This window comes from Taudactylus pleione, unplaced genomic scaffold (assembly GCF_031769625.1).
Source record: "Taudactylus pleione unplaced genomic scaffold, aTauple2 ptg000412l, whole genome shotgun sequence".
Lineage (NCBI taxonomy): Eukaryota > Metazoa > Chordata > Amphibia > Anura > Myobatrachidae > Taudactylus > Taudactylus pleione.
Genome location: NW_028284814.1, coordinates 12,501 through 40,156, shown reverse-complemented (window position 1 = coordinate 40,156; position 27,656 = coordinate 12,501). Strand labels below are relative to the sequence as shown.

Here is a 27,656-nt window from a genome sequence, read left to right as displayed (position 1 = left end):
TAACAGTTTCTTATATAGCGCTGCAAATTCCGCTGCGCTTTACAATTTGTATCAACATTAACATTTTACTGGGTTGTGAAATACATACATACATACATACATACAAGACATACGTAAAAGACATTCATAAGGGTAAGAGGGCCCTGCTTGCCCAAGCTTACAATCTATAGGGAAATAGGTGTTGATACACAAGGATAGGGGCTACATATTGCAAATTGGTCCAGCCTGATTGCTGTATAATCCAATCACACTGGAAAGTTGGCCTAGGGTTAGGAGGATGTTAAATTGAAGAAGGAGAAGATGTGATAGGTGTTTACCATGAGAAGAGAGTTAGATAGGGAGCTATAAAAAAGGTCTGAAGAAGAGGTGAGTTTTCAGAGAATGCTTGAATGTTTGGAAACTAGTGGAAAGTCTTATTGTGCGTGGGAGGGCATTCCACAGGGTGGGTGCAGCCCGTAAAAAGTCCTGTAACCGTGAATGGGAACAAGTAATGCGCGGGGATAAGAGACGCAGATCTTGTGCAGAGCAGAGATGTCGGGTTGGAAGATGTTTTGAGATCAAGTGAAGAGATGTATGTTGGTGTGGTTTGGTTAATAGCTTTATGTGTGAGTGTAAGTATTTTAAATTGAATACGGTAAAAGACCGGCAGCCAATGGAGGGACTGAGAGTGGATCAACAGACACTGAACATTTGGTGAGAAAGATCAACCTCGCAGCTGCATTCAACATGGATTGTAGTGGGGAGAGCCTGTTTTTGGGAAGACCAATAAGGAAACTATTGCAATAGACAATGCGGGAAATAATGAGTACATGTATTAGAGTTTTTGCAGTTTCTTGCGTAAGATATGGTCGAATTTTGGCTATGTTTTTAGATGTATGTAACAGGATTTAGAGGCAGATGGAATGAGGGGAACAAAAGACAGTTCAGAGTCAAGGATGACACCTAAGCATTATTTGTTTAAGCATTTTAGCAGAGACTAGTAAACTTTCAAACCTGTTCTACGGACAATTCACCTTAATTAGGCCTCAACATTTTGCACAGTACACACATGGAATTTGGCTGTAAGTGGTCCTAGACCTGCCACAACCATACAGCAGAATGACTGTCAACTTTAATTATAGATCATATATTCCGCTAAATGTAGAACGGAATGGTGTAGCCAGGAGTATCTCGAAGGTTGTGTCTCCAGACAGTCTGACCTCTGCTCCTCCTTAGCCAAGTTCTCTCTATAGGTGTTACTACCATTCAAATCCATTTACAGCCTCCGCTATATCACTGAATAACAGTCTCTTCATGTGTTTCTCTTCCTTTGCTAAAAAACCATACCATTAATGAATGGTATCTAATCTCATAAGCACAGCAGCATTTCAAACATGGAACAGCAGCACTATACACACCAACAGTGCTCTTTGCCATCTACAATAATGCAGCTCAGAACTCATGGATTGTTAAGATTTTTAAGTGCTTACCTCCTTCAGACCATTAGCCACCAGTTGCCTTTCCTTCGACAGCTTGGCAATTTTCTGATCCAACGCTTCGCACTATTCAATTAAATGAAATGAGTTAGTCAGTAAAAGAAACAAACACACACACACACACACACACACACCACCTTTCATATAAACAGGGAGATTCAGTTTTTACAACTGGAGAACTGTATTCTCACATTTATGAGAATGCAGCTCATTACTTGACAGTGATGTCACATTACTGACATCACTTGCACACCCAGTGAGCCAAATTCCACCTATGAACACACTAGGAATCAATCACTGTGACACTTCATGACTATCATTAGTGGTAAGAATAGCACTTTCATAGTTTTAACATGTGCCAATGACAAGAGAAGATTAAGGGGGTCATTCAGACCCACTCGCGAGCAAAGGACGCTCGCAAGCGGGTCGATGTTGTGCGCATGCGCGAGACCCAGCGAGCGACGAGGAATACGTCGCTCCGGGTCTCGCACCAAAGGGGGCGTGCTGTCGATGGTGAGTGACAGCACGCCCCCTTTGGTGGGCATGCTGGGGGTGTGGCTGCCAGACGGAGGAGTTCCCATGGGAACGCCTACCGTCTGAAGCCAGCCCCACTCAGTAATGAGGTCCACCTCAGTAATGAGGTCAGTGGGAGTGATTTTGGCTCTGAGCCAAAATCACTCCTGGGCTTGCGGCAGCGAGACCCTACCGCAGGGTCTCGTCGCAAGCCCGATGGTCGCGATGGTCTTGACCATCGCGACCATCTTTTTGGCCGCTCGCATATGCTGTGGGTGGTCACCCACAGCTATGCGAGCGGCCAGGAGGCCGCTCCATTTTCAGGTAGGAGGGCACTGATTCAGAGCGAGCGCTCTGGTCAGAGCGTTTGGCTCTGAATCAGGCCTTAAAGCCAAACATATGGAATAGTCCATTTTCAGAATACGTAGTGTGGTTTTCAAATGAAAACTTGATTAAAAAACATACAGTTTTTTCCCCCTAAACTGAGATCCTTTCTATTGCGTTGTTCACAACAGGTTGATTAAAGTTTATTTTATTTTTTTTAAGTGGTGGTGCAGCAGCACCCGCAGGCAAACAATGGGTACTGCAAGCACTTAAACAGTGAAGATTTTTACATTCTCAAAGGAAAAAAAAAGAAAAAAAAGAAAAAGCTATCCCCGGGTGGGTGTAGACAGGTGTAGCTTAAAATGCATTCTGCATCACCTTTGTATGGCTAGTTTGCTAACGCAACATCTATCTTAACATTCCTAATGATATACATTTTCTGGACAGCGTTTTTTCACAGCCACAATAGCAGTTGATTCACTCACAGTCTGCTTGTTGCACCGTTCCATGGCTTTCTGACGGGACAGTTCATCCAGCTGCCTGTCTAATGCCTCCTTTTGCCTGTGGATGCTGTGATCCTGCTGAGCTCTGTCTGCAGATGGAAGAAGGGTTGTACATCAGAGGACGACATGAAAGCCAGGTTCCAAAAGGTGGATACATAAATGGCTACAGGTTCAAAAGCAAAAGCACTGAAGCCATTTGGGTTCAAAACTCTCAAAGCATTTATTGACACCTCTACGCTCAAACGGCATCTGTCCCCTTCGCAGGGTGGGAGCGGCCTTTTTGTGGTTTAACGAATATTTATGAAAAGGCAGTCCCATCCATTGCACAGGACACAGGGACCTCTCTGAAGAATGAGAAACAAGTAACATCACTGAGGCACGAGGAAATAGTACCTCATTTGTGAGTGAGGTTGCGTGTTCCTAGAGAACGGATAGGCCTGCATTCTTTCTAGGCCCTAAACGGTCTCAGAAAGCTCCGCCGACTCAGCTGAGCGAGAATTTTTGAGTGGTGTTTGAACTTTAAACATCACAGATTTAACAGAAGGCCCTTCCTAATGGAAACGGATTAAAAATAAAAAAACATTCCAAAAAGAGGCCGAGCATTTAATGCGCCCCACTCACTGATTTTGTAGTTCACTTGACAATCCAGACTAAACTTTACAACGTCGGAGGAGATGGTTTTCTCCGATCCCAGGCGCACCAAGCTTATGTCTCCGCAGTTCCCTGGAGATAGGAGGCAGACAGATCAGTAAACATCCAAAATACATTCAACTTTATTTCCTAAACACAAAAAAAAAAAAAGGAAGGTGGTCATGGGTGGCAAGTAAACAATTAAGCTGCATACACACAACGATATAGTAAATGAACGATTATAGTAAATGATTTTCGTTCATTTTTTCCAAGGGAAAATGAACGAAAATCGTTTACTAAAACCGTTCATTTTATAAATGTAATGAACGATTTTTTTTTTAACTAGAAACAATTTTTGCATATTCCCTTACTGAAAATCGTTGAGTTGGTCAGTCTGACTGAACTACAAACGTGAACGCGCAATGAACGATAATCGCTCATCGTTTTAACTCAGAAAGTGAACAAGTTTTTCAACGATTGAACGATAAACTATATCGTTATCGATAATTGTTCAAAAAAGCATTGTGTGTGTATGCACCTTTAAGCATTTAACAAAAAAAAAAAAAGTTGGACGGGTAAATACTTTCCTCCTTGGCTGTAGAGGGACATAGACAGGGGCAATATTTCAGTTTTCCCTAGGAGGTAGGGCACTAGAATGGCGGATAAGCAGGAGAGCAGTAGCGTTATGGGGAGGAGGAGGAAACATTCTTCCCAGTCCTGTCTCCCCCCCAGTGAAGAAAAATCCAGTGTCGGTCGTCCCCAAAATTTATACTTTTATACTTATTTGTTAAATCGTCCAAGCCCAAAAAGATATTATAGTCATTTACGCATTCTCTCATACCCAGGGTATTCTTTTTGTCGTGACATTTATCCTTGAACTCCAATATGATCTTTTTCATCAGTTCATCCAGAGCAGCATTGGACGGAGCACAAACAAGAACTCTGTTCCTCTTATTTTTGGCGTTAAAGTTCTGAACCGGAACATCGCCGCTCTTCCTCTGCAAAACACCAGACATGTTCATTGTACCCGTACTACAGTCTTTTTGCCTATACTGTGCCTTACCTCTGGGACGTCCAACCACTGGACAAAGTCATCGCCTAAGTATGTAAATCAAGGGTCATTGTGTGCCACTCTACACACATCAAATAAAGCCATACTCTAGCCAGTTTGCAGAACTGTTAGATTAGAATACTACAGTAAAAGTCAGCAAAAACAGTGGAGTTATGCTTTACGTGTGGATATAAAAAAAGTTCTCATGCGTGGGATGGTCTTCTAATTGCATCAGAGTTCTACTTGGACTATTGGCCAAGGGCAGATTAAGACCTTTAAGTTGTAGGCGGGGGCAACACATGAAAAGGCGGAGCCAACACAACGATTATGCAAGTGAGATGGTTTAACCCTGAAGTTAGGAACTCTCAGGATACCACTGAATAAACATTAGTGGAGTATGAACTCCCTGTTGCTGTGGGTGTGTAACCCTGTCGCTGGGATATACAGCAACCTCTTACTACTTCATGCGCCCTGAGCCTGGAGCTGAAAACTGTGATGGGTCTATTGCAAGTGATGGAAAGGGCGAGGACAATTCTGTGGGGTGTCAGCAGATCAGACTTTGAGTTATCAAATAATATATATATCTCTCTCTCTCTATCTATCTATATATATATATATACACATACATACACACACACACACACACACACACACACTGACAAATGAATTGAAGTAGCAATTTGAAAATGATTCTTGCGCAATGGATGGGCCTACAGAAAACAAAAAGGAGATTATATATATATATATTTATTTATTTTTTATTATTACTTTGGACACTCACTGCAGAGGACGAGTGGAGCTCATCCTCAGCAGTCTTGCTACATATCCAGAGAACGAGCCTCATTCGTCCCGTGCAGCAAAGGGATTAAAGTGTAACGAAAACTTGTACACGGTGTGGAAGAGATATAAATTTGAAATTTTACAGTAACATCATATCGATCAGTCCAAACTGAACTAAGTGTGCATACCTCCATGAGAATTCTGTATAATAGGCCAACGATAGTCTTGGATTTGCCAGTTCCCGGGGGCCCGTGGATCAAACATATTCTGGGTATACGAGGATGCTGCTTCACCATGGCGTGGGCCTTCTCGATGGCATTTCTCTGGTCACTGTTATACTCCTTCAAGCTGGGGAACTGTGAGGGATACAGAAAACATGTTAAAAGCCGCTTAAAAGGCTCTTCTGCAGGAGTTCAGGCCTGTTAACATTCTACACTGAACCTGAAACTCCGCCTCCTCTATATCACCTGACCTGCCGAGAAACCAGTTATTTGTCTAATCAAAAACCGCAGGACAGAACACCGGGGAAGAAAAAAAAAAAAAAAAAAGTCTGAAAGCATTAAACTTAAAAAACAAAAAAAAAAAGTCCCTCCACAGCATTAAACTTATAATAAAAAAAAAAAAAAAAAACAAAGAAAGAGAACCAGACCATTGACAGGTGGGTGTCCAGTGCCCTAACCCTGAAACATTGAGAACGAAAGGTGTCCTCTATGGGAAAGACATTAGGAAACTTGTGGTGTGCCTTACCATCCTTTCAAAGCTAGCATCTGTGTACGCACAATCATTTAAATCATGGAACAAGGACCAGGTGATAGACAGACATGGCTGCTGAGCCAAGACTTTGGGGCACCAGCACCAAAGAGGCAGTCACTGATCTGGCAGAAAAGGTCTTCATACTGCCAGAAACCAGTTACCCTGCTTCAATGTAGTGAATCACTGAAATGAACCATCTGAAAATCATTTGCTTTTCTTAACCCTCTTGTGAGGCTTATGAAGGACTCACGGCTCTAAAGGTTTATGGACTTTCGCAACATCAAAGCGTGACAATGGGTCAGATTTAGCACGAATCGCAACCGCGTACGCAGGTCGGACGATTGTTTCTGACTGCGCATGCACTGTGATTACGCAAGCAGACAGGAATCCATCGCAGAGTGAGTGACAGGCCGTGAGCTATTGGGGGTGGTGACTTGGAAGTGGTTGCAGAAATGCAGGCATGCCTCTCTGTTTTGAACGCAGTCTCATGGGCTTGCATAAATTAGCCACTACGACGGCATATGCAGCTTGAGTACTCACTGCCGGCGATGAGAGTTGCAATTTCTGCGACGGGTCGGACCTGCTGTGATTGTGCGTAAGGAACCGATGTGCTTCGATGTTACAATGTATGCGCAGGCCTGCGAGGTAAGTGAGAAAGCAGTAGTGGCAGGCATTAGCATATTTTCACAGCTGCATTGCGTGGGATTACGCTGCTGCGATAGCAATCGCTCTCCGTGCTGAATCAGGACCAATATCTGGATTCCTCTGAAGACTGTTCTTGGGGCAAAGCCTTATTTACGTGGAACTTCCAATACCATCTTAGGAGAAGAGGAGACCTCTGATGAAACCGCTCACAGTAGGCACAGTAACGCATCAAAACCAGTACTTGTGTTTTTAGTGACCGCGATTACACCAATACTGGATCCAAACGGATTGCTCAGCCTGCCTTAGATCAACAAAGTCGACTGCCGCCTGTATGAAAGTACCGACAAAAGAGAATACTACCCTGAGGATCGCTTATTTCTGCATTTATTCAAGAGATGGAATGGCAGGGGGCGAGTGAACCATACACTCCATTGTAAATTTAAAAAGACGTTGAATAGGCTGACTGTGGTCCAAGAACTGGGTGTGATATGTAATACCGCCGGCCGCAAATCCCGACAGCGGCCGCCCGACAAAGAAGTAAATCCCGATTGTCCTAAAGGTAAGTACTAACTAATCTAATTCTACCCCCTAACCCTACTTTAGGGTGCCTAACCCTAACCTCCCCCTGGTGCCTAACCTTAACCCCCCCCTCTAAGTGCCTAAACCTAATCCCCCCCCCTTCCCCGCTGCCTAAAGCTAAGCCCCCCGGGGGGGTGCCTAACCCTAAGTCCGCTCGATCGGCATGCCGGGCTCCCGACGTCGGTCAAATGACAGGTGTCTAGATTTAGAAGCCTGTCATCCGTCGGCTTCCGGACTACATCCCCAAGAACTCACTCCACGCTGAATTGACACGCGTAGTGTCACAGTCACAGTTATTACATTGCGTGTTTAATCACTAAACAATCAGACAACATAAACAAATGTATAAGTGCACAACATACAAAATATGGGCAAACTATAGATCTATATGCCTAATGCAGATCACAAAAGTTGGGACTTCATAAACCGCACTGCCTTCAAAACTAAACTGATCAATTGATTTCTGAAAACTGCTACGAACTACCAGCCTGCAAATCAGCAGTAACTCTGGAGGTAGAGCTGGACCGGTTACACCCATTTTCTGCATGAATTTGGCCAATTTGGTCTAGTTATCCGCTTTATATACACAACTAAGACCTCATCTATGACTTGGGAAGCAGTGATTATTTCTTATACAAATATAATCAGCTTTGGAGAATACACTATTATTTAATTCACATTTGGACTTGCAGAATAATCTCACTAACGTTGAGAAGTATCAATCAACGGAATCATCATTTGGCTAGTCCGTTACATTGGACGTATTGAAGTTTTATGTATATTGATATTGTTGTTCACAATGTTTAATTATTTATTATGTGCATATGGTCAGCGCTTCCTTGTATACATTAGTTGGTTCTCCCTATATAGGGTCCAGTTGCCCTATGCGATAACAGCAGATAGGATCTTGGTTTAATGGTGCACTAGCCCCCTCCATATCCGCCTGTGCCTTAACCCAGTAAAAGGTATAACTAAATTATACAAAAAACTGCAGCTGTCAGTGGGAGAGGAAAGATATCCACCCGAAAGCCGGCGCCTGCCTGTCTCCTACACAATGGCGGTAGCAACAGTGACCAGTACTCCTTAGGAAATGGGACATAGCAGGGTAGATGTGTGCGTATGTATGTGGGGACGGGAGCAGCAGGAAGGCTGTGTGGAAGCAATTTTGTCTACTCTGCAGTTGGGATCTAGTGGGAGAGACGGTTTTGTACGGGATGTAGTTTAAATCCCAGCTGTCGGGATGCCGGAATCCCGACACCAGTCAGAATCTCACCGCCAGCATCCCGACAGTAAGTAGTGGGATTAGGGGGAAGGGTTAGGTTTAGGCTAGATCATAAAGGGTTAGTAAACAATTTATTCTCTTTAGTCTGTTCTCAGTTTACTTTGCTGCTGTAGAATGCTTTATAAGTTCCCGTATTGACATGATCTGAAATATAACTCACAATTCCTTTACTTTATGAAAACTGCCATTTAATTTAAATTTTTTGTTTGTTTCTTTCATATGCCAAATACTTCCCACACGCAGTATAGGAACCATTCGGCGCAAGCAGAGAGATCTTACCAAGCTGGGTTCGTTCGGCGTAATGTCTCTGGGTAAGAAGTCTGTGGGTTTGGGTTGAATGATGGGCCTGAAGAGTGGATTCCGCTGCATCTGGAGCAAAGCTTTGAATTGCCGCTGTGTGGTTATCAGGCTGCCGATCACTATGCACTGCACCTGCTGACTGCGGAACGCGGACAGATTCCCGTAGGTGTGGATGCACAGGTCGCACATTGTGTACTGTTCCTTCTCATCTGGAAGCGAGGAGACAATGCAGGGAGATCAGGCAGTTGTTCAGGACATTAGCAGCAAATTCACACAGTAACACGATTCGGCACTTACAGCTCTCTGTACGCTGCGAGCGTGTAAACCGAAAAACATGTCCAATGTGATAGAGCGGTGGAGCCGGAGATTCCTTCTCTTCGGGCAAGTTATTGGGTGACTCCGGCGTCAGCAGGAACACTAAATCGTCCTCTTTTGGGTGTCGCTGAAAGTTCAAATCTGCATCCCGAATCCACACTATAGGAGTAAACAGGATAATAAGGCAGTCAACCTGGCTTCACTAAATACCCCCCGAAAGAACAAAGTTGAAACATAAGACACTTGCATAGGAGTGACATTTGTGTGGTGGCTGTAGAACTAGGCATCACCCACTAGACTCCCTTTAACACTGTTTTAGTTACATTGCTAACCCACCTAATTTTATATCTTTGATTTTGTAAAATGAAAGCATCAAAGCACATTTCTGATATATCAAACACCTTGAGAAAAAGGGCTCGATGAAAATAATGTATCACATTTAGATTATCGGGGGACACATAAGTAGGGATAAACCCAGATTTGAAGAGTTGAAACCTTCTAGGTGGTCATTTTCTATACAGAGAAAAAGGGAGACTACTTAATTAAACCAACCAGGACTCCGAGTGCTTAGGGTCAGGTGTAGGCTGCCACTACTCTCCTGAGGTGACCGAGCCTTGATTAGAAGATCATCCAGGAAGGGAATTATGGTTCTCTGTGATAACGGGAAAGCCACCATGACTTTAGTGAACACGCTAGGTGCTTGGACAACCGCAATATAGGAAGGTGATTGAGGAAAACAAAAAACTGGGGCGCTATAGGGATTTTTATCTTAAACGGCCAAGGAGCCAGTCAGTCCATGCAGATTCTGGAGGGAGACCCTACCCCTCGGAGAATCTGAAAGGGGAGCAGCTGCCAAGTTATCTAACATGAACAAAGGCCTTCCAAGGATGTTACTACCAATTGCACATGTTTGGGCTCTAAGCAGTGGCATGAAAAAGATTGAAATTGGCCACAGCCAGTGGTGAATGCATACAGTGCAATGTGGCTCATTCTGGACGCTGGGCAGCGAAGCCTTGCAACAATGAAAACAAACTAGTTACAGTAGGGACTTAAGCTGGGAAAATTCCTCTCTGGGGTCAGACATACCTTTATAGGGGAGCCCAGCTCATCAATCATTCCTCTCTCTGCATAAGGAATAGAGCACAGCCTAAAGCCACATCCTAAGGTCACCAAGCTAGAACTGGAGTGCAAATATAGGGGCCAATTTCCCCCCTTCCCAGCTTCAGTGTTCAAACTCTTCCTGAAGTCTGGATCTATACCGTCCTATAAAGTCTACAAGTAACACACACACAGGGCGGGATATACTTGGGGCAAAAGTGCGGTAAGACCCCCGCAAATACTGTTTTTCAGGGGTTTTACCGCATTTCTCATAAGTACCAAACTCCGGAATGTGGAGTTTGGTCCCGGTGGGTAACGCCATCTTTAGATGGCGTTACCCAACAGAACCCTATGGGCTTCTTTTCGTGATGCCTCCTAAGAGGGATCCAATCGGGTGCATCCCAGCTGTTCGCGCAGAATGACGTCAGAGGGACTTCCGAGTCATAAACCGCAAGTCCCTCTATTGTCAAGGACAGCTCTTACTGGAAGTGCTGTACCTGACTTTCAAGGTATATTCCGGCAAGATCATCGCAGGTATGTACCCGATAATTAGTGTTATGTATTCTACAGCAGATGGGGAGGTTAGTCTGACATGGGAGTCCCCTGATCCTCAGATATTAATTTGCAATGTGCACAGTGAAGTATTGCCCCATTTTAGGGTATCACACATGGCATTTAGGAGCCGATTGGTTTGTACTTTATCACGCTCCACTTTATCTTCATGGGTTTAGTACATTCCTCACCCCCCCCCTCCTATCCTGATGTCCTAGAATATTTAAGCACATGCCGTTTTGGTTTTTAGTTACAGAAAGTCTCTGGTGCCGGGACTTCTCAGATGAAGTTCTCTATGTAAGGATTGTAAAGACTTTACATTCACACATCTCACCTTGAAACTCTCCCCGGTTCAGCAGGCTGTCGAGGCAGAAATTCTGCAGGTACAGCTTGTGCATATGGCTATTGAGTGCCCGTTGCTTTACTATCCATTCTTGTGCCAGCTGTTCAATACAAACAGATGAAAAAGATCAATGCTTATAAGAGCTTGCAAAAGCTTACAAATATAAAAAAAAAAAGTCATTGTTAAAAAAACAAAAACAAAGCACATCATTAACACACAAATAATGCAATACAGAATTAGTTACATTAAAAGGAAACAAGAAAAAAAAACGAAAAAAAAAACAGACTGCCCCCCATGGTCATCAGAAGCATGACACTAGTCCGGATAGGGAGGAACAAATAGAGGTAGAGTATTTAGGTCGCGTTCTTGGTAAAAGGTTCTTTCGTTTTGTGCAATTTACAGCAACATGTCCAAAATATACTGATACAGGTCTAAAAGAAAACCTTCTTTAGCAACACCGGCAATAGTGTTTCACTCCTCACTACCATGTGTAGCAGTGCTCCTCAAAGTGACGTGAGGTTTACAGCTGCATGTACGATATAACTGAAAATCAGCGCTCACTTTAATTCTGGATATCAGTGCTCTAGATGAAATGTACTGTCTGTGATCTTGTGACCTCTACATGCATGTGTGTGCAAACAAGGAAAAAAAGAAAAATGGAAGACCACTACACTTGGGGACACTGCTAGACTGTGGGGGACGACAAGGAGCAGATACTACTTATTGAACAAACTAGAACTAGGCTCCAACCCTCTAAGCCCATCCACCTCTCTAGAACTTAGAAGACAGGGCCTGATTCATCAAGTATCACAACTGCAACCGCGTACGCAGTTGGCCGATTGCTGCGCAGTGCGCGAAGGCATCACTCCAATCGCACAGACCACGTAGAGCCTGTCAGTTTGAACACCGTCGCATGGGTGTCCATAAGTTAGCCATTGCGACTGCATACGCAGCTTGAGTACTTACTGTGTGCAACGAGGGAAGCAATTTCTAAGTAGGGTCAGGGCTGCTGTAATTCTGAGTGAGGGGCCGATGGTACTCGATGTTACCGATGTTTATGGAGGTTTGCAAGGTATTACGGATGTGAGATGTAGGGGAGGGTGCTTTCTGCCGTTCAAAAATAGGACAGGGCGCGGCACCCCACTGAGACAGCCTGCGGGTTCTGTCTCCACCCGCGAGACGCAGCGACCCGCGGGTGGCTAAAACGGCGGCGCAACGGTCACCGCCGGTGAATGGATGGCGGGTGCATGCGCCAGGCATCCATTCACAGTGACCACAGCGCTATGGGGCTGCCCGGCATGTCCGTAAGTGCCAGGCACGCCCCCAGGAGTGACGAAAAGGGGACGCATCATAAGACACTCCCCTATTCTTTGGCCACACCCCCTTTTTGCAGCGCACGGAGAAGTGCCCTATCTTTAGGTTCGGCGCCCTGCCTGCTGCCGGACCTAGAGTGAACACTATATGTTGGTAGTGCGACGACATTGCAATTGCATTCATTAGCATATTTTCGCAGCAGACCTACGTGCGATTACAGAGCTGCGATCGCAATAGCGATCCTTAATGAATCAGTCCCACAGTCTTTAACGAACAAAGCAGTACGGAGAAGAAAAAGTCTATCCAAATACAGAAGCAGCAACAGGGAGTGAACGCAGTGTCTAAGCCAGTCGCAAAGCTATACACCAATTGGCAGCTCAGGAGCCATGAATGGAATTCAAGGAATAAAGGCAAAAGTGTGTACAGAGGAGCAGGTGACGGCCTTGCACCAAGCTTTACCGCTCAAGAACCCGCATCACTCGAGTGTGAGCCCTAATGGCTCTAACACCAAACCAGTGGGGAAAAAAAAAATGAAGGACAAGCTCACTGGAAAAAACAAAGCAAGTCATAATTGCATGGAACACCTGGATGGTGGCAGTCTCCAAGATAAACCGATGAGCGTTGGAATCTGAGCCAGAAGGAGAACCAGCAAAACAAAGGAACTATGTTTTTCCAACTGAAGAAACTAAAATTAAAGCTCCTTCCCTGGAAGACTTTCTAAAACACAGTGTCAAGGCCCACACCGTAGCTTATGGACTGCCCAGCAGAAAACTAGACCAGTCTGTCCATCAATGGGACAGACAAAAGGAACCAAAAGGCAACCCGCATCAAAAAATGAAACAGAGCAATAAGCAACTCAAAAGAAAATTGGCTGTAGTCTGAAAAACTGAATGTACCCCTATCCATGAAGGCCACAATCCAAGAGACGCTAGGACTCAAGAGCTCCATCAATTGACCTGATCAAAGCCATAGGGGAAAAGAACTAGGCCTTTCATAGAAAAACTAATGAGAAGACCTCAGGGAGACTCAACCATAAGACCCAAAACTGCAACCCTGCACACCAGCTTCGGACAGGACTTTAGCAAGGCTTAATCAAAACCCCTCAAACTGCAATAATGTATCTCAGGGTTGGACATGGCAGCAGACCACCCTCAAAATCATAAACGCAAATCTGAATTTCTAGCACTCCTACTTCATGAACCATTCCACCTAGACAAGTTCCTGACAGAGACAAGTGTGAGCGCAGCTGAGCCGTCCACCAACAAACAAAAAGCGGTTATCATCGTGGCAAAACTGGTATCAACTGATTCCAGGATCCGAAGTCCCAAGAAAACCAGACACTGGAACCAGCGAGGGCTTTCAAGATGGATACCACCAAAATGTGGGAACAATCATAACGAGAAGCCACCCAAGCAGTGACACAAAACAGCTCAAACAAAACGTCCTCACAGGGGAGTACTGCGACACCCTGGCAACTGCAGAAGGGCATCAAAGCAGCCCTGAAAACAGAAAACTGCAGATAAATCAACAGAAGGCCCAGAGCTGTAAGGGAACTTCCAACAATTCAAGCCATATACAAATATAGGCCATAAAAGGCAATGAATAAAGGTGAAGTCGACATGACCAGATGCGAGACCTTTCTACCAATGTTTGCCTAATTGATGAATATGGGGAATCCCATGGATGCCACGGGAACCACCCAGAAAAAGGCGGTACATCAACAGTAAGGATAGGCCATTGTCCTAAAGGAAGTGTGATTAGAACCTGCACCTTCCAAAGAATCCTAAAGGGAGCATTAGACAAGGTAAATGGCTCCACCATAAAGTGTGTCCCATATAGGAAGTAGACAGCTACTCTTGAGAGTGCTTAGGTCCCATACTACAAATCAGAGGACCAGTGAACATGTTCGTATTTCCCCAAGGCGGACCTGGCATTTGCAGCACCACTGAACACCCAAGCACCTGCAACCCAGATAAAGTCAGGGGAATGGACTCTGACCTTGCAGCCAGGGAAGAAACATTGGCAGACAGGAACTCCCTTTACAAAGGAACAGCTTACATGGAGCCCTTGAAAGCTTCCAAAGCAAAGGCTGACCACTGAGAAGGAGGAATCTATCCTGCAAGAGTAGCATCCCCAAGGAAGGAGACCTAGCGTGAAACCAGTCAGCACAAGGAACATAGAAATAGAGGACCCTTGCCAAACCCTAATCAGTTGGTCATGGCTGAGCGCAATGATCCCTTACAAGTCACCGCTAAGATTAGCCAATTACTAAACCAGAAAGTTATAACCCGACTCAAATGCAACACCAGGACCTAGGAAGGAGCTGTGAGCCCTGGGACATACATTGATATTGCAAATGAAACCTTAAGAATGGCAATGGCTACACATTATATGGCCATGTCCTTTGAATGGCATCACATAAAAGGGTAGGACAGATACAATTTGTAAGTGGGGAAAAATGCCACTGCCTGTGTCCTTTACAGACATGTGCCAGCATGACACCAACTCGCAGACACTAAAAATAGATGACGAGAAGAAAAAAAAAAAATTATATATATATCTCAACACTTCCAGTGGCCTAATAATAGCCCAAACATACGGACCCCACCACTCAGATTCAAAAGCCTCACCTCTGTCTAAGAGTAAAACCTACATAACAGGAGAGAGGTCACCTGCAAGAGAAGACATCCTAAAAAGGTGCTCCCTGTGGGGTTATGGACCGCTGGAAATAGCAGGAAGAACCCCTTTAATGGATTCCCTTCCAATTGGAAAAAAAGGGGGGTGGGGGGCAGTTCTATTCTCACCCAGGAAACTGGACAGCAAAGCACAGAGACATCCAACTTGTGGTCATCTAGGAGAGTCCACACTGACCTTTGCAGTGTCATGAGGAAACTGCCCAAGGCGTATAAGCTCCAGACGTGCGGTAATAGCGATCGTCCGCAAAAACTGCATTCTTGTCATCTGGTTCTACACAGCTACAGGATAATCTACACTCATTCATGCAGAATCATTAAACCAGGACAGAGAAACTGACCCTCACAGTATAAGATTACTGCATTGCGTCAGAAACCAAAAGTAGCCGATGGAGCCTAGAACCAATGTCTAAATGCTCAGGGGGAGGGATAGTACATAATCAGCATTATAAGAAAACCTAGTATACAAATGAACGATGCCATACCTTGTCAGTTTTATGCAAACATGTAACCTACAGTTAATGCAGGCCAGATGCCTTTTCACTCTCAAAGAAGCAATCGTTATCATCAACGTTATATAAACATATTATATTATATTTGATGTATACTAGTTGTCCAGTTGCTCTGGGGTGAGACAGAGGACATAAACAGTATATAAAACATAGTACACTATGATGTATACCATATAACATCACCGTTATATATAAACATGTACCAGACATACGAGGAATATCAAATGTCTATTCACTCTGGAAGCAAAATAGTACACCGGCGTTATATAAACATTGTACCTATGATGTATACGTTACAACATGAGTGATATGTAAACCTGTATAATACATATGACGAATACTAGATGTCTATTTGTCCAAAAGGAGATAGTACATCAACCTTATGGAACATATTATACATATAATTATAAATATACCCCCTCAGGGATATATAAACCTATAGCATAGTTCTAGTTTGTTAACTATTTAGCACCCACTCATTGCGTCATCCCCTCTAACCCACAGTCTAGCAGTGTCCCCCAGATTGGATGGTAGAAGAATGTACCATTTTAGTCAACCGCAAGCCAATTGCTTCTAAAGATACCCTGTAGACCAATATATATATAAGATAAAAATTCCCCAGTGATCACAGCCAAACATCTATTTATGATATGTTTCTTAAACCTCAACTAGTTCTTTAGACTTGCATTAGAATAGAAATATTTTCTACATAGAATATCTCCCTTCCACGGCCTCTGTACACCCTCTAAAGTTCTTGATTAGCGCTATGAAAATTTCTTAATGCAAGTATAAAATAAAAATAAAATATAAAATAAAAAAGCAAACAAAAATGTAAAAGAAAAAAATTAAATAAATACAATTCTACGAATGCACCTGGCCCATAGCTATACTTTTGGCTAAATCTAAAATACTAAACTTATTAGAATGTAATCTATCAATTCTCTAGGAACCAGTGTCTATGCCGAGATTCATTGACTGGCTTTATTATCTTGGATGAAGAGATTCCTAGGGACTTGATGTCTCCCGAATATGAAAACATAGAAAAAAACAGTTGCCAAAATGCCTCTTACCGATTCAAAAGTGTTGAGCAGCATCAAGGGGACAAAAACATTAAAATACTCATCGAAGCCAGAAAACTTGAGAGGCACCTTCAGCAGAGGTAACCGGCAGAGATTGTTAGGCGGTCCAAACTGAGACATGTTGTCAAACATCTCAAATGTCCACCGTAGAATCTCCCGCGTGAGCCAAACTTGTTCACGGTGTTGTAGGCAGCTACTGGCAGCAGGAGACTTCCCAGTGTCTGAAGCACTGTTCAAAGTGGGCTGTAGAGGGACATTATTTTGGTTGATAAGAGGTTGCAAAACATTACTTGTACTGTGGGATACTGGAGCCTTGTTTTGGCCATGTGGGGGAATAGCTGCTCTACAAATTGGGGTCTTTGCTGGCTGAGCTTTAGCCTTTGGAACCACTGGATGCTTCAGGTTTTCCAGATCCTTCGTGAGGATTGCGGTCCGAGAAGTCATCCCAGAACCAAAAACTTTAGTCGTGGAAGGTTTGGTAAATTTCTGAAGAGAAGGGGGCAATCCAGGTTTGGCAAAGAGGTGATCATTTGCATTGTCCGATACGGCATGTTTAGGGCAGAAACCACCAGGAACTTTGGCGGACTCGAGACAACCAATGTGTTTGCATTTTGACATCTGTGCCACCTCAGGAACAGGTGCAAAGGTATCCAACATGCTGGATGTATTGCTATCATGAAGCGTTCCAATGCATATATCAGACTCAACCTGTGAACACAATTCCATATCAAGTGGATCAGTCTGAGTTAAAAATAAATCACCGTAGTGGTCATCATTATCATCTTCCTTAGTTTCTGCGACAGTAGAAGACTGGACATTATCCTCTTGCAAAGAAGCAGGCTGTTGAACTTCATTGGCCCATGGAGATCCATTGGAGCCATCTACCTTTGTAGCTTCAGAAGCACTATTTGTGGACGTATGCAAACTACTTTTAGTTGCTTCCAAAGACCTATGGCTGTGGTGTTCCTTCTTTCTGGAAAAGTCTCCATTTGTCTTAGTTCTGCCCTGTTTTTTCTGAACAGAAGCGGCCTCTTCCATTTTGCACACATTTTCCTTTGCAGATGTCTCTACATTTCGGGCACTGTTCTCCAAATTGTTACTTGGCTTTCTTATTTTATCTGTCTCCTTAGGTCTAGACTGACGATGGAACTGAACCTCTTGACAAGCCAACAATTTCTTGTTCCCTTTCACCAATAAGGACTTTGGAGAAGTGAGCTTTGTCTTTGATCTCTTGGCCTCAAAAAGCCCTGCTGACTTCCCATGGTTACGCAAATGTGTTAGGCAATCAAGGGAGCGTTGGGACAAGTTGAAAGCCTTTCTAGGAGGTTTCTTTAAGCCAAGGCTTTCAGCGGTTGTGGTTGGTTCAGGACACTGGCGTACCTTCTTTGGTGGAACCACAGCAGGTAATGCTTTGTCTGGACTTCCAGGCTTCCTAACATCTGAAATGGTCTTCAATGGGCTTTTAGTTTTGTTTATTTTAACATTCTGAATTTTCCTTTTCTTTCCAGAATCATGCAATTTCTTAGTCTCGGTCGTCATTGGGCGAATCGAGGAAGTTACTTTTGGGATTTTTGCAAGTTTGCTTTTAGAAGCTGGTTTAACACTTGTAGTAGCAGACTCATGTGACCTTTTCGTAGAAAATGAATTTGAACTCAAACATTTATTCAATGATTTATTAATGGAACATTTAGCTGCTGTCTGAACCTTTGCAGCAGAGGTACTTTGTTTAAACTGTCTTTCAGCATCTTCTGCCGCCTTTTCGATTACATCATCACAAATATAATCTGTATCATAACCCCACTGATCAAAATTATTCAAGTCAACATCGCTATCATGGGCGGTAATTGTGTCAGGATTTGTGCATTCTTTTTCTTGCAGGATGGGCATTTGCTCCTCCAACTGTGGGTCTTCCCAGGCAGAGTAAATATCATCCTCAGTTTCAAATTCAAAACACTGCGAATTATATTCGTCACAATTTGCAAAACCAGGTTCAGTTTTAATTTGTTTCTTGGGTGCAACACCAGCTAAAGCATCATCTTGGAAAGTTTCGGGTTTCTCCATTTTAATAGATTTAGGAGAAACTTTTTGCGCATCGTCAGAAGAGTCGTCAGAGATGGTTATGACCTGATCAGAGGAGTCTTCAATAAATACAGATCTGGCGGCCCCCTTAACTTTCCTCTCTATAGTACAGAAATCTTGTGAATCCATGTCCTCTTGGCTGGAATCAAAGCTCAAAGTTTTCGCTTGTGCCGCCAACGATAAATGATCGAGATCGTGATCCACCTGGGAATCGGTAAGGGTCGGCTTTTTTGACGTTTTAAGTAGCAGCTTTCTTTTTACCTCAGACAAGGGAAGATCATCATCGGTTTCGCTATGCATCCCCCAATCATTTGAAGATTTCGATTTGCGCCCGTCTTGAAACTCCCTCTTTAAAAGCATTGTGTTTGGATTATTTTCTAAAGACAGTCGTTTAAACTCTTCACTTACTTGAAGCTTATTGGGAAGAGATGGTTTAAGTTTCTCCTCAAATTTTTTTTTAATCTCTGTCAGAGGTAGATCGTCGTCAGAATCCTCTTCATCTGTGTCGCAATCATTACCAAAAGGTTTTGCTTTTAGACCGAAATCCTGCTCCCTTTTAATGTGTACATTGCTTTGAGCTAAAATTTTAATTGTACTAGAATTTTCACTGCTACTCGTTTTACCTTCGTTGGCCGAACTCTTTCGGACCATCACATTTGAAGATTTCGCCATGACTTTTGATAGTTTGGACTGCCAACCGATCAGGTCTTTTTGTGGTTTAAACTTGTCCTGGACTGATGAAAGCTCAGCTTTAGGGACAGTCAGATCTTCTGTTTCCTGCACCCGTGACTTTTTAACTGAAGCCTTTAAAACCGATCCAGGCGAGCAAACAAGTTCTGCTCCTGTATTTCGTTCATTTGGAGGTTCTTTTTTAACAGGAAAGAGTTCTTCCAATCCATGATCTGAGGAAAACTTGAGCTCTGGTGACGGTAGGGGAGAACTACTGCTGGATCCATACCAGTCATCATCATCATCAATCCTTTCTGTCTTAATGAAAGGAACAGAATGAGCCTTACTTGTGGTGGCTTGTTCCAGAGGGGAATTAGGAATTGTGGAAGCCCTGTCCTTAACACTTTTAATGATCTGTGTGAGGCACGTTTGTAAACCTTGAACCTCGGTCTTGTTGAGTTCTAGATTACGCAAAACGTTCGCCCTCATGAGGAGATTGAGTTTGTCTAGGTACGGTTTGCAAGTCGCCTGCTGTCCCAGCTGGAAACCTTCACGCAAGAGATTTCTGATACACTGGATGCAGGCAATCTGGACAGAAGAAGGGGTCTGCGAGTTTGGGGAGGAACACAATGAGGAGGTGGTCGATGTTATTTTTGAGTTGGATCTACAGCCAGCGTCTTTGTTTGGAATTAGAGTGCATTTCACAAGGGCTTCAACCCACTTGTGTGAGCTCACCCAGAGAAAATGGAGACACTTTTTGTTCCTGTGCAATTCAATTATAGACACCAAGACCCTGATAAACAGTTCTGCAACTTTGTCAACCTGATCAACTCTCTGACTGAGGACATACTTTATTTCAGAGTACAGGTGGTGAATCACTTCCATTATATAAGCGATTCCCAAGTCTTTAAGGTCCATGACAGACTGAACATATGGAATGAACCACAAGAATGTGCTATTGTGGACTCGCATATCTTGGCCAATGTCAGACTGAAGGATATTGGATAGACTCTGCATCTCTTCATACATGTTGGGACTATAATCGTTGCAAACTACACTTTTCCGTCCAGTGTCCTGTAAATGAAGAACATTATATTATAAATGCATTTTAATTAAAGGTCTCTATCTCTATATAGGATACATAAAAAGCTATATCTATAATCCATAGATGTAAAACAACGAGACAAACAGCAATACCTATGGCTAAGGATTGGTTGGCTGTTCCACACAAATTATGGGACTACACAGTGACCAGATGGAGCAGCTCTATTTGCCAATTTCTGAAACTTTCCCCTTATTTTTTTTTGCATTTATATTGATATAACTAGCCAAATGTGAAATTGTAAAATAAAACACCACATTCGTGGTACGCAAAAGATAGCTTTACCTTTTTTACTTTCTCGGTTTTACAATTGTACACAATCTGGCTGCATGACACCAAGTCCTCACCATCCGAATCAGGTTCACACTTAGTTGGCCTATTAGGAAACAAAAACTTGAAATTGTACCTTTGTTATTTTTACATCTCATCGCTATAGGAGGTTTATTGACCTTAAATCGCTGTCTCCAAGGATGTAGGGTGTTAAAGATGTGCAATACAGACAGTGGGTTATGTTTCACCCCTAATAATAACTGGTGGTTCCTTCCCCCCATACTAAGCACAGCAAGGGGACAAGAAAAAAAAAAAAAAAGAGGGGAAGGACTACAATGGAGAGCAGGCATTTCCAGGTATTGGTCTATCTCGCCATAGGATGAAAAAAAATGAAATCTAAAAAAAAAAATTACTAAATAAACGGCAAGCATAAAAAGCCACTTTTCTCTATGAACAGTAGGAAAATGAGCCGAAGCCACCCTCAATGGAAGGGAAACTATGCCCATACACGAACAGACAACTACTACACCTCATAACAAAGGCGGCAATATTCATGTTGTAAAATTTGGGAAAAGAAAGCACAGTGAGGAAAAAAATCTGCAATACCAAATAATAAGCAACAACCACCTGGATGAAGCCTACTAAGCTAGCCACAAAGAAGGGAAAATAAAGGGGGAGTGTGGACCCAAATCCTTGAAAGGAGAGTGACCTGGTAAAGCAGGGTTCTCATAACCACTAAACTGGCCCATCACATAATGTCACAAAAAAAAAAAACCCACATGATGGCAGTAGGACTGGGAGCGAGACAGTGGCCTGGAATACAGCCTCCACCACTGTCAGGACATACTCTAGTGAAGAAATGCTTTCCCTATAGTAGCAAAAACATAAATAAATCAATCTTAGGAGCCAGCATGAAACACATTCCTTTGTTTACACTCCCCATCTATCCTACCTAGCACAATGACCTCCTGATGAAGTATTAACCAAAATGGTTATGATATGGATATTAAATACTTAAGGTTTATAAAAACTGTTTGAACTTTGTACTGGAAATAAACCATCATCCTATTGCTAGGCTGATAACCAAGAAAAAAAAAAAATTCAAAAAAGGGTTTTCTCCTCTCTTTAGAATATGTGCATTTTTTTTTCAGTTCATCTAGGGTCTGTCAGCACTGATGTGCCAGAGGTGGCGCCATTTGAGCGAGAAGATACTCTCCCTGGAGGGGATAGTTGTGTCCTCCTGTTCAGTGGAGGAGAAACCATCTTTGCGTTATCAGGAGGGGGAGAAGTTTATTTGAGAAAATGTGGTTTCACAGTAATAATTTAGAAAGAGACCTTTTGCAGCTTTCCTTTATTTTATCGATCTCGCTGTTGTAACTTGGACTTGCTATGATGGTTTGAAAAGCCTGGATAGGATCGATCAGCTGTCCCCACACTTTGGAACCCAAGCGATCGAGGATCAGCATAAAGCAATGGAGTGCAGGCCAGAAGGGATTTGTGCTTTCATCTGAATTAGAATACAGCAAAAAAACAAAAAACAAAAACACACTAGTTAGGCTAGCAAGCGATTTCATATTGTCCAACTTTACACCAGCCGTTTCTCTTAGCAATGGAGTATATTCCCTTCTGCATTTCAGGCTCTCGATGTAACGGTCAGACCGTTGATGGTCACTGAGCTTACCTTCTGTTTGTTTCTCCATGACGTGAAGGATGGACTGCATGAAATCATTCTGTTTGTCAGGTCCTAGTAACAAGGAGTCCATAGCTTGTTCCTCAAGTACAGTCAGTAACATGCAGATACCTACAGAGATGAGATGGAGGCATGGGCAGGGTCATAGGATGTGTAAAACAGGTCTGTGATACAGTGTCAACAGGAACCTTGGAAGGCACATACCCAGCCAGTAGTTCTTGTAGTTGGTGGTGTCATATAAATGATCAGGTAAGAGGATCAGTTTTCCTTTTTCTAGCTCCGCATTCACGTAAATGTCAGGATTCTCAAACAAGCCGAGTTCTATTACCTTAAAGAGGCAGGTAAATACTTCCTGCAAATCATAGTAATCATCCCGGTCCACCTTTCCCTGAGCCCTAGCAGTCAAAATGGCCCAGCGCCGGATCTGATGGAGAAAAAGAACGGGCTGAGCTTTAAACAAATTGTGAAGACCAACACTCAACACTAACATGAAGATTAAAACCTAGCCGATGATTCTTGGAACTGCAATATTGGTTAGTCAATAGTGCTACATTGTGGTTTTTCTGTATTGTGTAAACTAGGTAATCAGAAATAAACTCAAATCAACCGATTAGAGACATTTGCCGATAATATATTATATGGGATGGGGCACTTTTGAGTGCTTATGGAACCTGTCAGTAACTATAAAAGCTGCTACTATCAACATCCATATCAGCAAGGATTTAATAACCGCTTGTATGCAGTACAGAGGGCCTGATTCAGAGCCGGGCGCTATTTGCGGCCGCTCGTTCAGAAAAAGGGGCTGGCTATTTAAATTAAGCGCTCACTCTTTGCGGTCTGTTGACGCCTCTATGTCTGAACGAGCGAACAAAACATGCGCTCACTATTTTGGAAAAAACGCCTCCGGCCGCTCGCATCATACGTCATCTCCACTATTTATTTGATTAATCGAGTACATCGAAAGGCGTATGAACTGCTCGCTATTCTTGTGGTTGGATTTTCCTACCGCAATCATGCGAGCAGTTCTGGCTAAACGACAACCAAGTGACGTGGTTGATAACGCTGCTATGTTAATTATGCACACCTTTAAAACGCCCCGTTTTGACCGTTTAGCACGCCTGCGTTCAGATCTCCACTCCCCGTTTTCAAGCACCTTCCCCTGTTACCGCCCACAAACGCCTCATTCTGTCACTCAAATTAGCAGGCATTTGCTATTTTGCGAGCACACGATTTTCGACCGCAATGACTGGTTCGCGCATGCGTACTAAAACCCATACGCAGATGTGCGAACATCGCTCGGAGCGAACGAGCGGCTCTTAATCAGGCCCAGAAACCGCTCTCCCTGCAAGACACCAGATCCAGCTACTATAAAGGAAACCTCTGGTGATAGTGCTGCAGTACAGTTGTCAGTGTCTTTGCATTGTACAGAGTTCAACTGTGATCTCCATTTGTACACATTGTGCAAATAAAGATCTGTCTTAGCGGTTCCTGGTCCATTCCCCCCCAGCTGCCATAGTTGAGAGCGTCAGTTGATGGAAAACATACGCAGAAATAAGAACCGGTCATCTTCCAAAGACCATTTTAGACCAAGTGCACAAAAGGCACTGACTGAAGTTTAAGTTTCAACATGTGTGAACCACTCAAAGATACATTAACAAAGAGAACACCGTAGGGTGAAATTTACTAAGCAGCGGGTTCTAAACCTTTGGATTTTGGTATTAGTTTTGCTATTCGTAGATTTACTAAGGCCAAAGCAGCTGCAAAACCGCCGTCAGAACACATTTAGAAATAGAATAGGGCTAGAGCTAAAATTACTAAGCGGCGGTTTTGGCGTAATTTAGAAGCTGCCGCCAAACCGCCGGAGGTTTAGAACCCGCCATCTAATGGAAATCAAACAGCCAGGGTTTGGAACCCGCCGCTTAGTAAATTTCGCCCCTAGGGCCTGATTCAGAGCTGCTCGTAAGCGGCCGCTCGTTCGTTCCGAGCGATGTTTGCACAACTGCGCATGCGTACGGATCGTAATACGCATGCGCGAACCAGTCAGTGCGGCCGAAAATCGTTTGTTCGCTAAATAGCGAATGCCTGCTATTTTGAGTGACATGAGGAGGCGTATGTGGGTGGTAACAGGGGAAGGTGCTTGAAAACGGGGAGTGGAGATCCGAACGCAGGCGTGCTTAAAGGTCAGAACGGGCGTTTTATGGGTGTGCATAATTAAAACAGCAGCGTCATTGACCACGCCACTGGGTTATTTTATAGCCAGAACTGCTCGCAAGATTGTGGTAGCAAAAACCAACCAGAAGAATAGCGAGCAGTTCATACGCTGGTCGATGTACTCGATTAATCTAATAAATAGCGGACATGACGTAGGATGCGAGCGGCCAGGGGGCGTATTTTTTCAAAAAATGACCGCAAGTCTTGTTCGCTCGTTCAGACATAGAGGCGTGAACAGACCGCAAACAGCGAACGGTTCATTTGAATAGCCACCTCCTTTTCCTGAACGACCGTCCGCAAATTGCGTCCGGCTCTGAATCAGGCCCCTAGTCTTTATTGAATGCTTTTAGGAAAACATTAAAAGTAAGCAAAATGTTAATCCTCGCAAATAACATCAGCGCGTGACGATATTACTTGAAGGAATAACATTAAAAATACTCCAATACAACTCCTTTTTAGGAACTATGTATACAGACGGCACCTTTGCACCATTCCATATCTAGTCTCTACCCAAGTTTACCGATGCATGGAATGCAGAATTGAGCATTCAGATCACTGATAAAACAATGGTCCACGGTGTTCCAGTATCTAAACGCATCATCTCTCAGTGCATCAGTCCTTGAGACTCAATATAAAGTTATTACAAGGTGGTACAGGTGCCCCAGTACCTTAGGCAGAATGGTTCCAGGGGTTCCTAATACCTGCTGGAGATGTGATGGAAGTGTGGGCTCACACGTCTGGGGGTCCTGTCCATCTCTCAATTCCTTCTGGACTCAAGTTATCCAGCTGGCTAAGTAAATTGTGGGCGATGGGGTGCCTGAGGGTCCTGAGTTCTGGATTCTCAATCTAACCAATTGGCCAATATCCAAATATAAACGATCTCTTTTGAGACATATGAATAACGCGACTAAGGCGGTAATTCCAGTTAGATAGATAAAAAAAAAAAATACAAAATTGAGAGCGCTGGCAGACAGTTTTATATATAAAGAAAAAAATATTTTATTTTTATCTAGTTTCCTTATTAAACCAGCTTAATGACATACACCCATTCCTTCACATTTAAAAAAATTCTCAATATGCAAAAAAAAAAAAAAAATACTTTTCCAATAAGAACACTTATTAAACGTTCACATGTAATTCACTGATGAACTCATTAGAAAATGCACCTCCAATGTTACTACTAAAAAAAATATTTTCCACTATTATCTATTATAGTAACCTGTTGCATTTAAAGCCCACATAAAAAGATCACGGGTCTATAAACAGCAGATCTCATTTAGGATAAACAGAAACAGTTGCAGCTTTTTCACTTTTTAGCAGATAATGTGTATCCACTTGATATGCTACTGAGGCAGAGGCGGAGAAACATGTTTTATTGCCTGTTCGAACAAAGCAGCTGAAGACCACAGGCTCCGGAGCTCCCCTTATCAGAAATCCCCCTCTGTTCCCTTGCTGACAGCATACGGATCTGCTCAGATAAGTGACTGTTTGTAATATCACAATTAACCTCTGGAGCAGAGTGGCAGAGAGGGAAGAAAAGGGCACCCACCGAATGAGGTGGAGGACAAGGCCCCCTTCTTTTAAATAGCGTTGGAAAAATGTGGTGATAATATAAAAATATTTTTTTTTTTATTCATGGCCATGATGGATTCTTTTTTACAATTTATGCATAGTAGCGTTCCCGCTAGGCTGTTTTAGCTGGGCGCAGCGCCGTGCCCTTCGTCTGGAGCGCCCAGCCCTTACCGTGCAGCGACCGGCTAAAACAGCCATCTCCACCCACGGGTCGCAGTGTCCCGCGGGTGGGGAAATGTGCCGGTGACCCGGTCACCGGCGGTGAGTAGACGCATCTATTTTTGCTTTCAGCAGCGCTTGGGGGCTGCCCAGCGTGTCCATAAGAGCCGGGCAAGCCCCCAAGCGTGACGAAAAGGGGACGCTTCTTATAGACATGCCCCCTTTTCAATGGCCACACACCCTTTGTGGGAGCGCGGGCGCGCCTTCGGCGTGCGCGGAAGTGCACTCTCTAGCTGCCTGCCGCTGGAGCTAGAGCGAACACTATATAGGAACGTAGATATCATTGATACATACACCTGGTGGATGCAAAGCATTCAGTTTTATACATGCAAATACATATATCGCTGATAAAAATATATCTGTGGATGCAATCTATTTATTTTTTTCTTACAAAGTATACGTTCACATCTCGCAAGAGAGATTATATTGCCACTGTGCTTGTGTAGCCAGCTATAATCATAACTGCACATTATTTGTATCTAAAGAAAAACCTTGCAACTTAAAAAGATCCAATTATCACTGTGTCTGTATATTCAGCCATAAACAAAACAGTTTGCTGTGTACTTAGTGATAATACAGAACGGACATGCTTTTTCACAAATCTATACAAAATTGCAGTATAAAAAAGGAAATATAGGGCGTTAGCTGGAACTAAAAAGTCAAATACAATATTTCAGAAAAGTAGAATATCAATGGAGGATAATAAAAGCCTCAAGTGGATACACATGATCTGCTAAAAAGTGAAAAAGCTACAACAGTTTCTGTTTATCCTAAATGAGATCTGCTGTTTATAGACCTGTGATCTTTTTGTGTGTGCTTTAAATGCAACAGGTTACTATAACAGATATTAGTAGAAAATAATTTTAGTAGTAACATTGGAGGTGTATGTTCTAATTAGTTCAGTGAATTACATGAGAACTTTTAATAAGTATTCTTATTGGGAAAGTGTTTTTGTATATAGAGAATTTTTGAATGTGAAGGAATGTGTGCATGTCATTAAGCTGATTTACCAGATAAAAAATATTTTTTTCTTTATATATAAAACCGTCTGCCAGCGCTCTCAATTGTATTTTTGCTAATTTAACTTATAAAAGAGGGTAGAG

General features: G+C 43.2%; 1 protein-coding gene across 1 annotated transcript in view; it reads right to left on the bottom strand.

The window, feature by feature from the left end:
* The window catches only part of LOC148506254 (helicase senataxin-like), a 37,714-nt gene that overhangs the window by 8,844 nt on the left and 1,214 nt on the right, over positions 1–27,656 (bottom strand). Inside the window, exons 2-14 of the mRNA XM_088447042.1 lie at positions 22,756–22,975; positions 22,543–22,662; positions 22,197–22,368; positions 20,877–20,967; positions 16,733–20,563; positions 11,135–11,243; positions 9,133–9,309; positions 8,815–9,044; positions 5,465–5,632; positions 4,287–4,443; positions 3,437–3,538; positions 2,798–2,904; positions 1,470–1,541 (exon numbers count right to left, since the gene is read on the bottom strand). Coding sequence (XP_088303168.1) covers positions 1,470–1,541; positions 2,798–2,904; positions 3,437–3,538; positions 4,287–4,443; positions 5,465–5,632; positions 8,815–9,044; positions 9,133–9,309; positions 11,135–11,243; positions 16,733–20,563; positions 20,877–20,967; positions 22,197–22,368; positions 22,543–22,662; positions 22,756–22,975 — 5,556 coding nt within the window. The remainder of the gene's footprint in view (positions 1–1,469; positions 1,542–2,797; positions 2,905–3,436; positions 3,539–4,286; positions 4,444–5,464; positions 5,633–8,814; positions 9,045–9,132; positions 9,310–11,134; positions 11,244–16,732; positions 20,564–20,876; positions 20,968–22,196; positions 22,369–22,542; positions 22,663–22,755; positions 22,976–27,656) is intronic.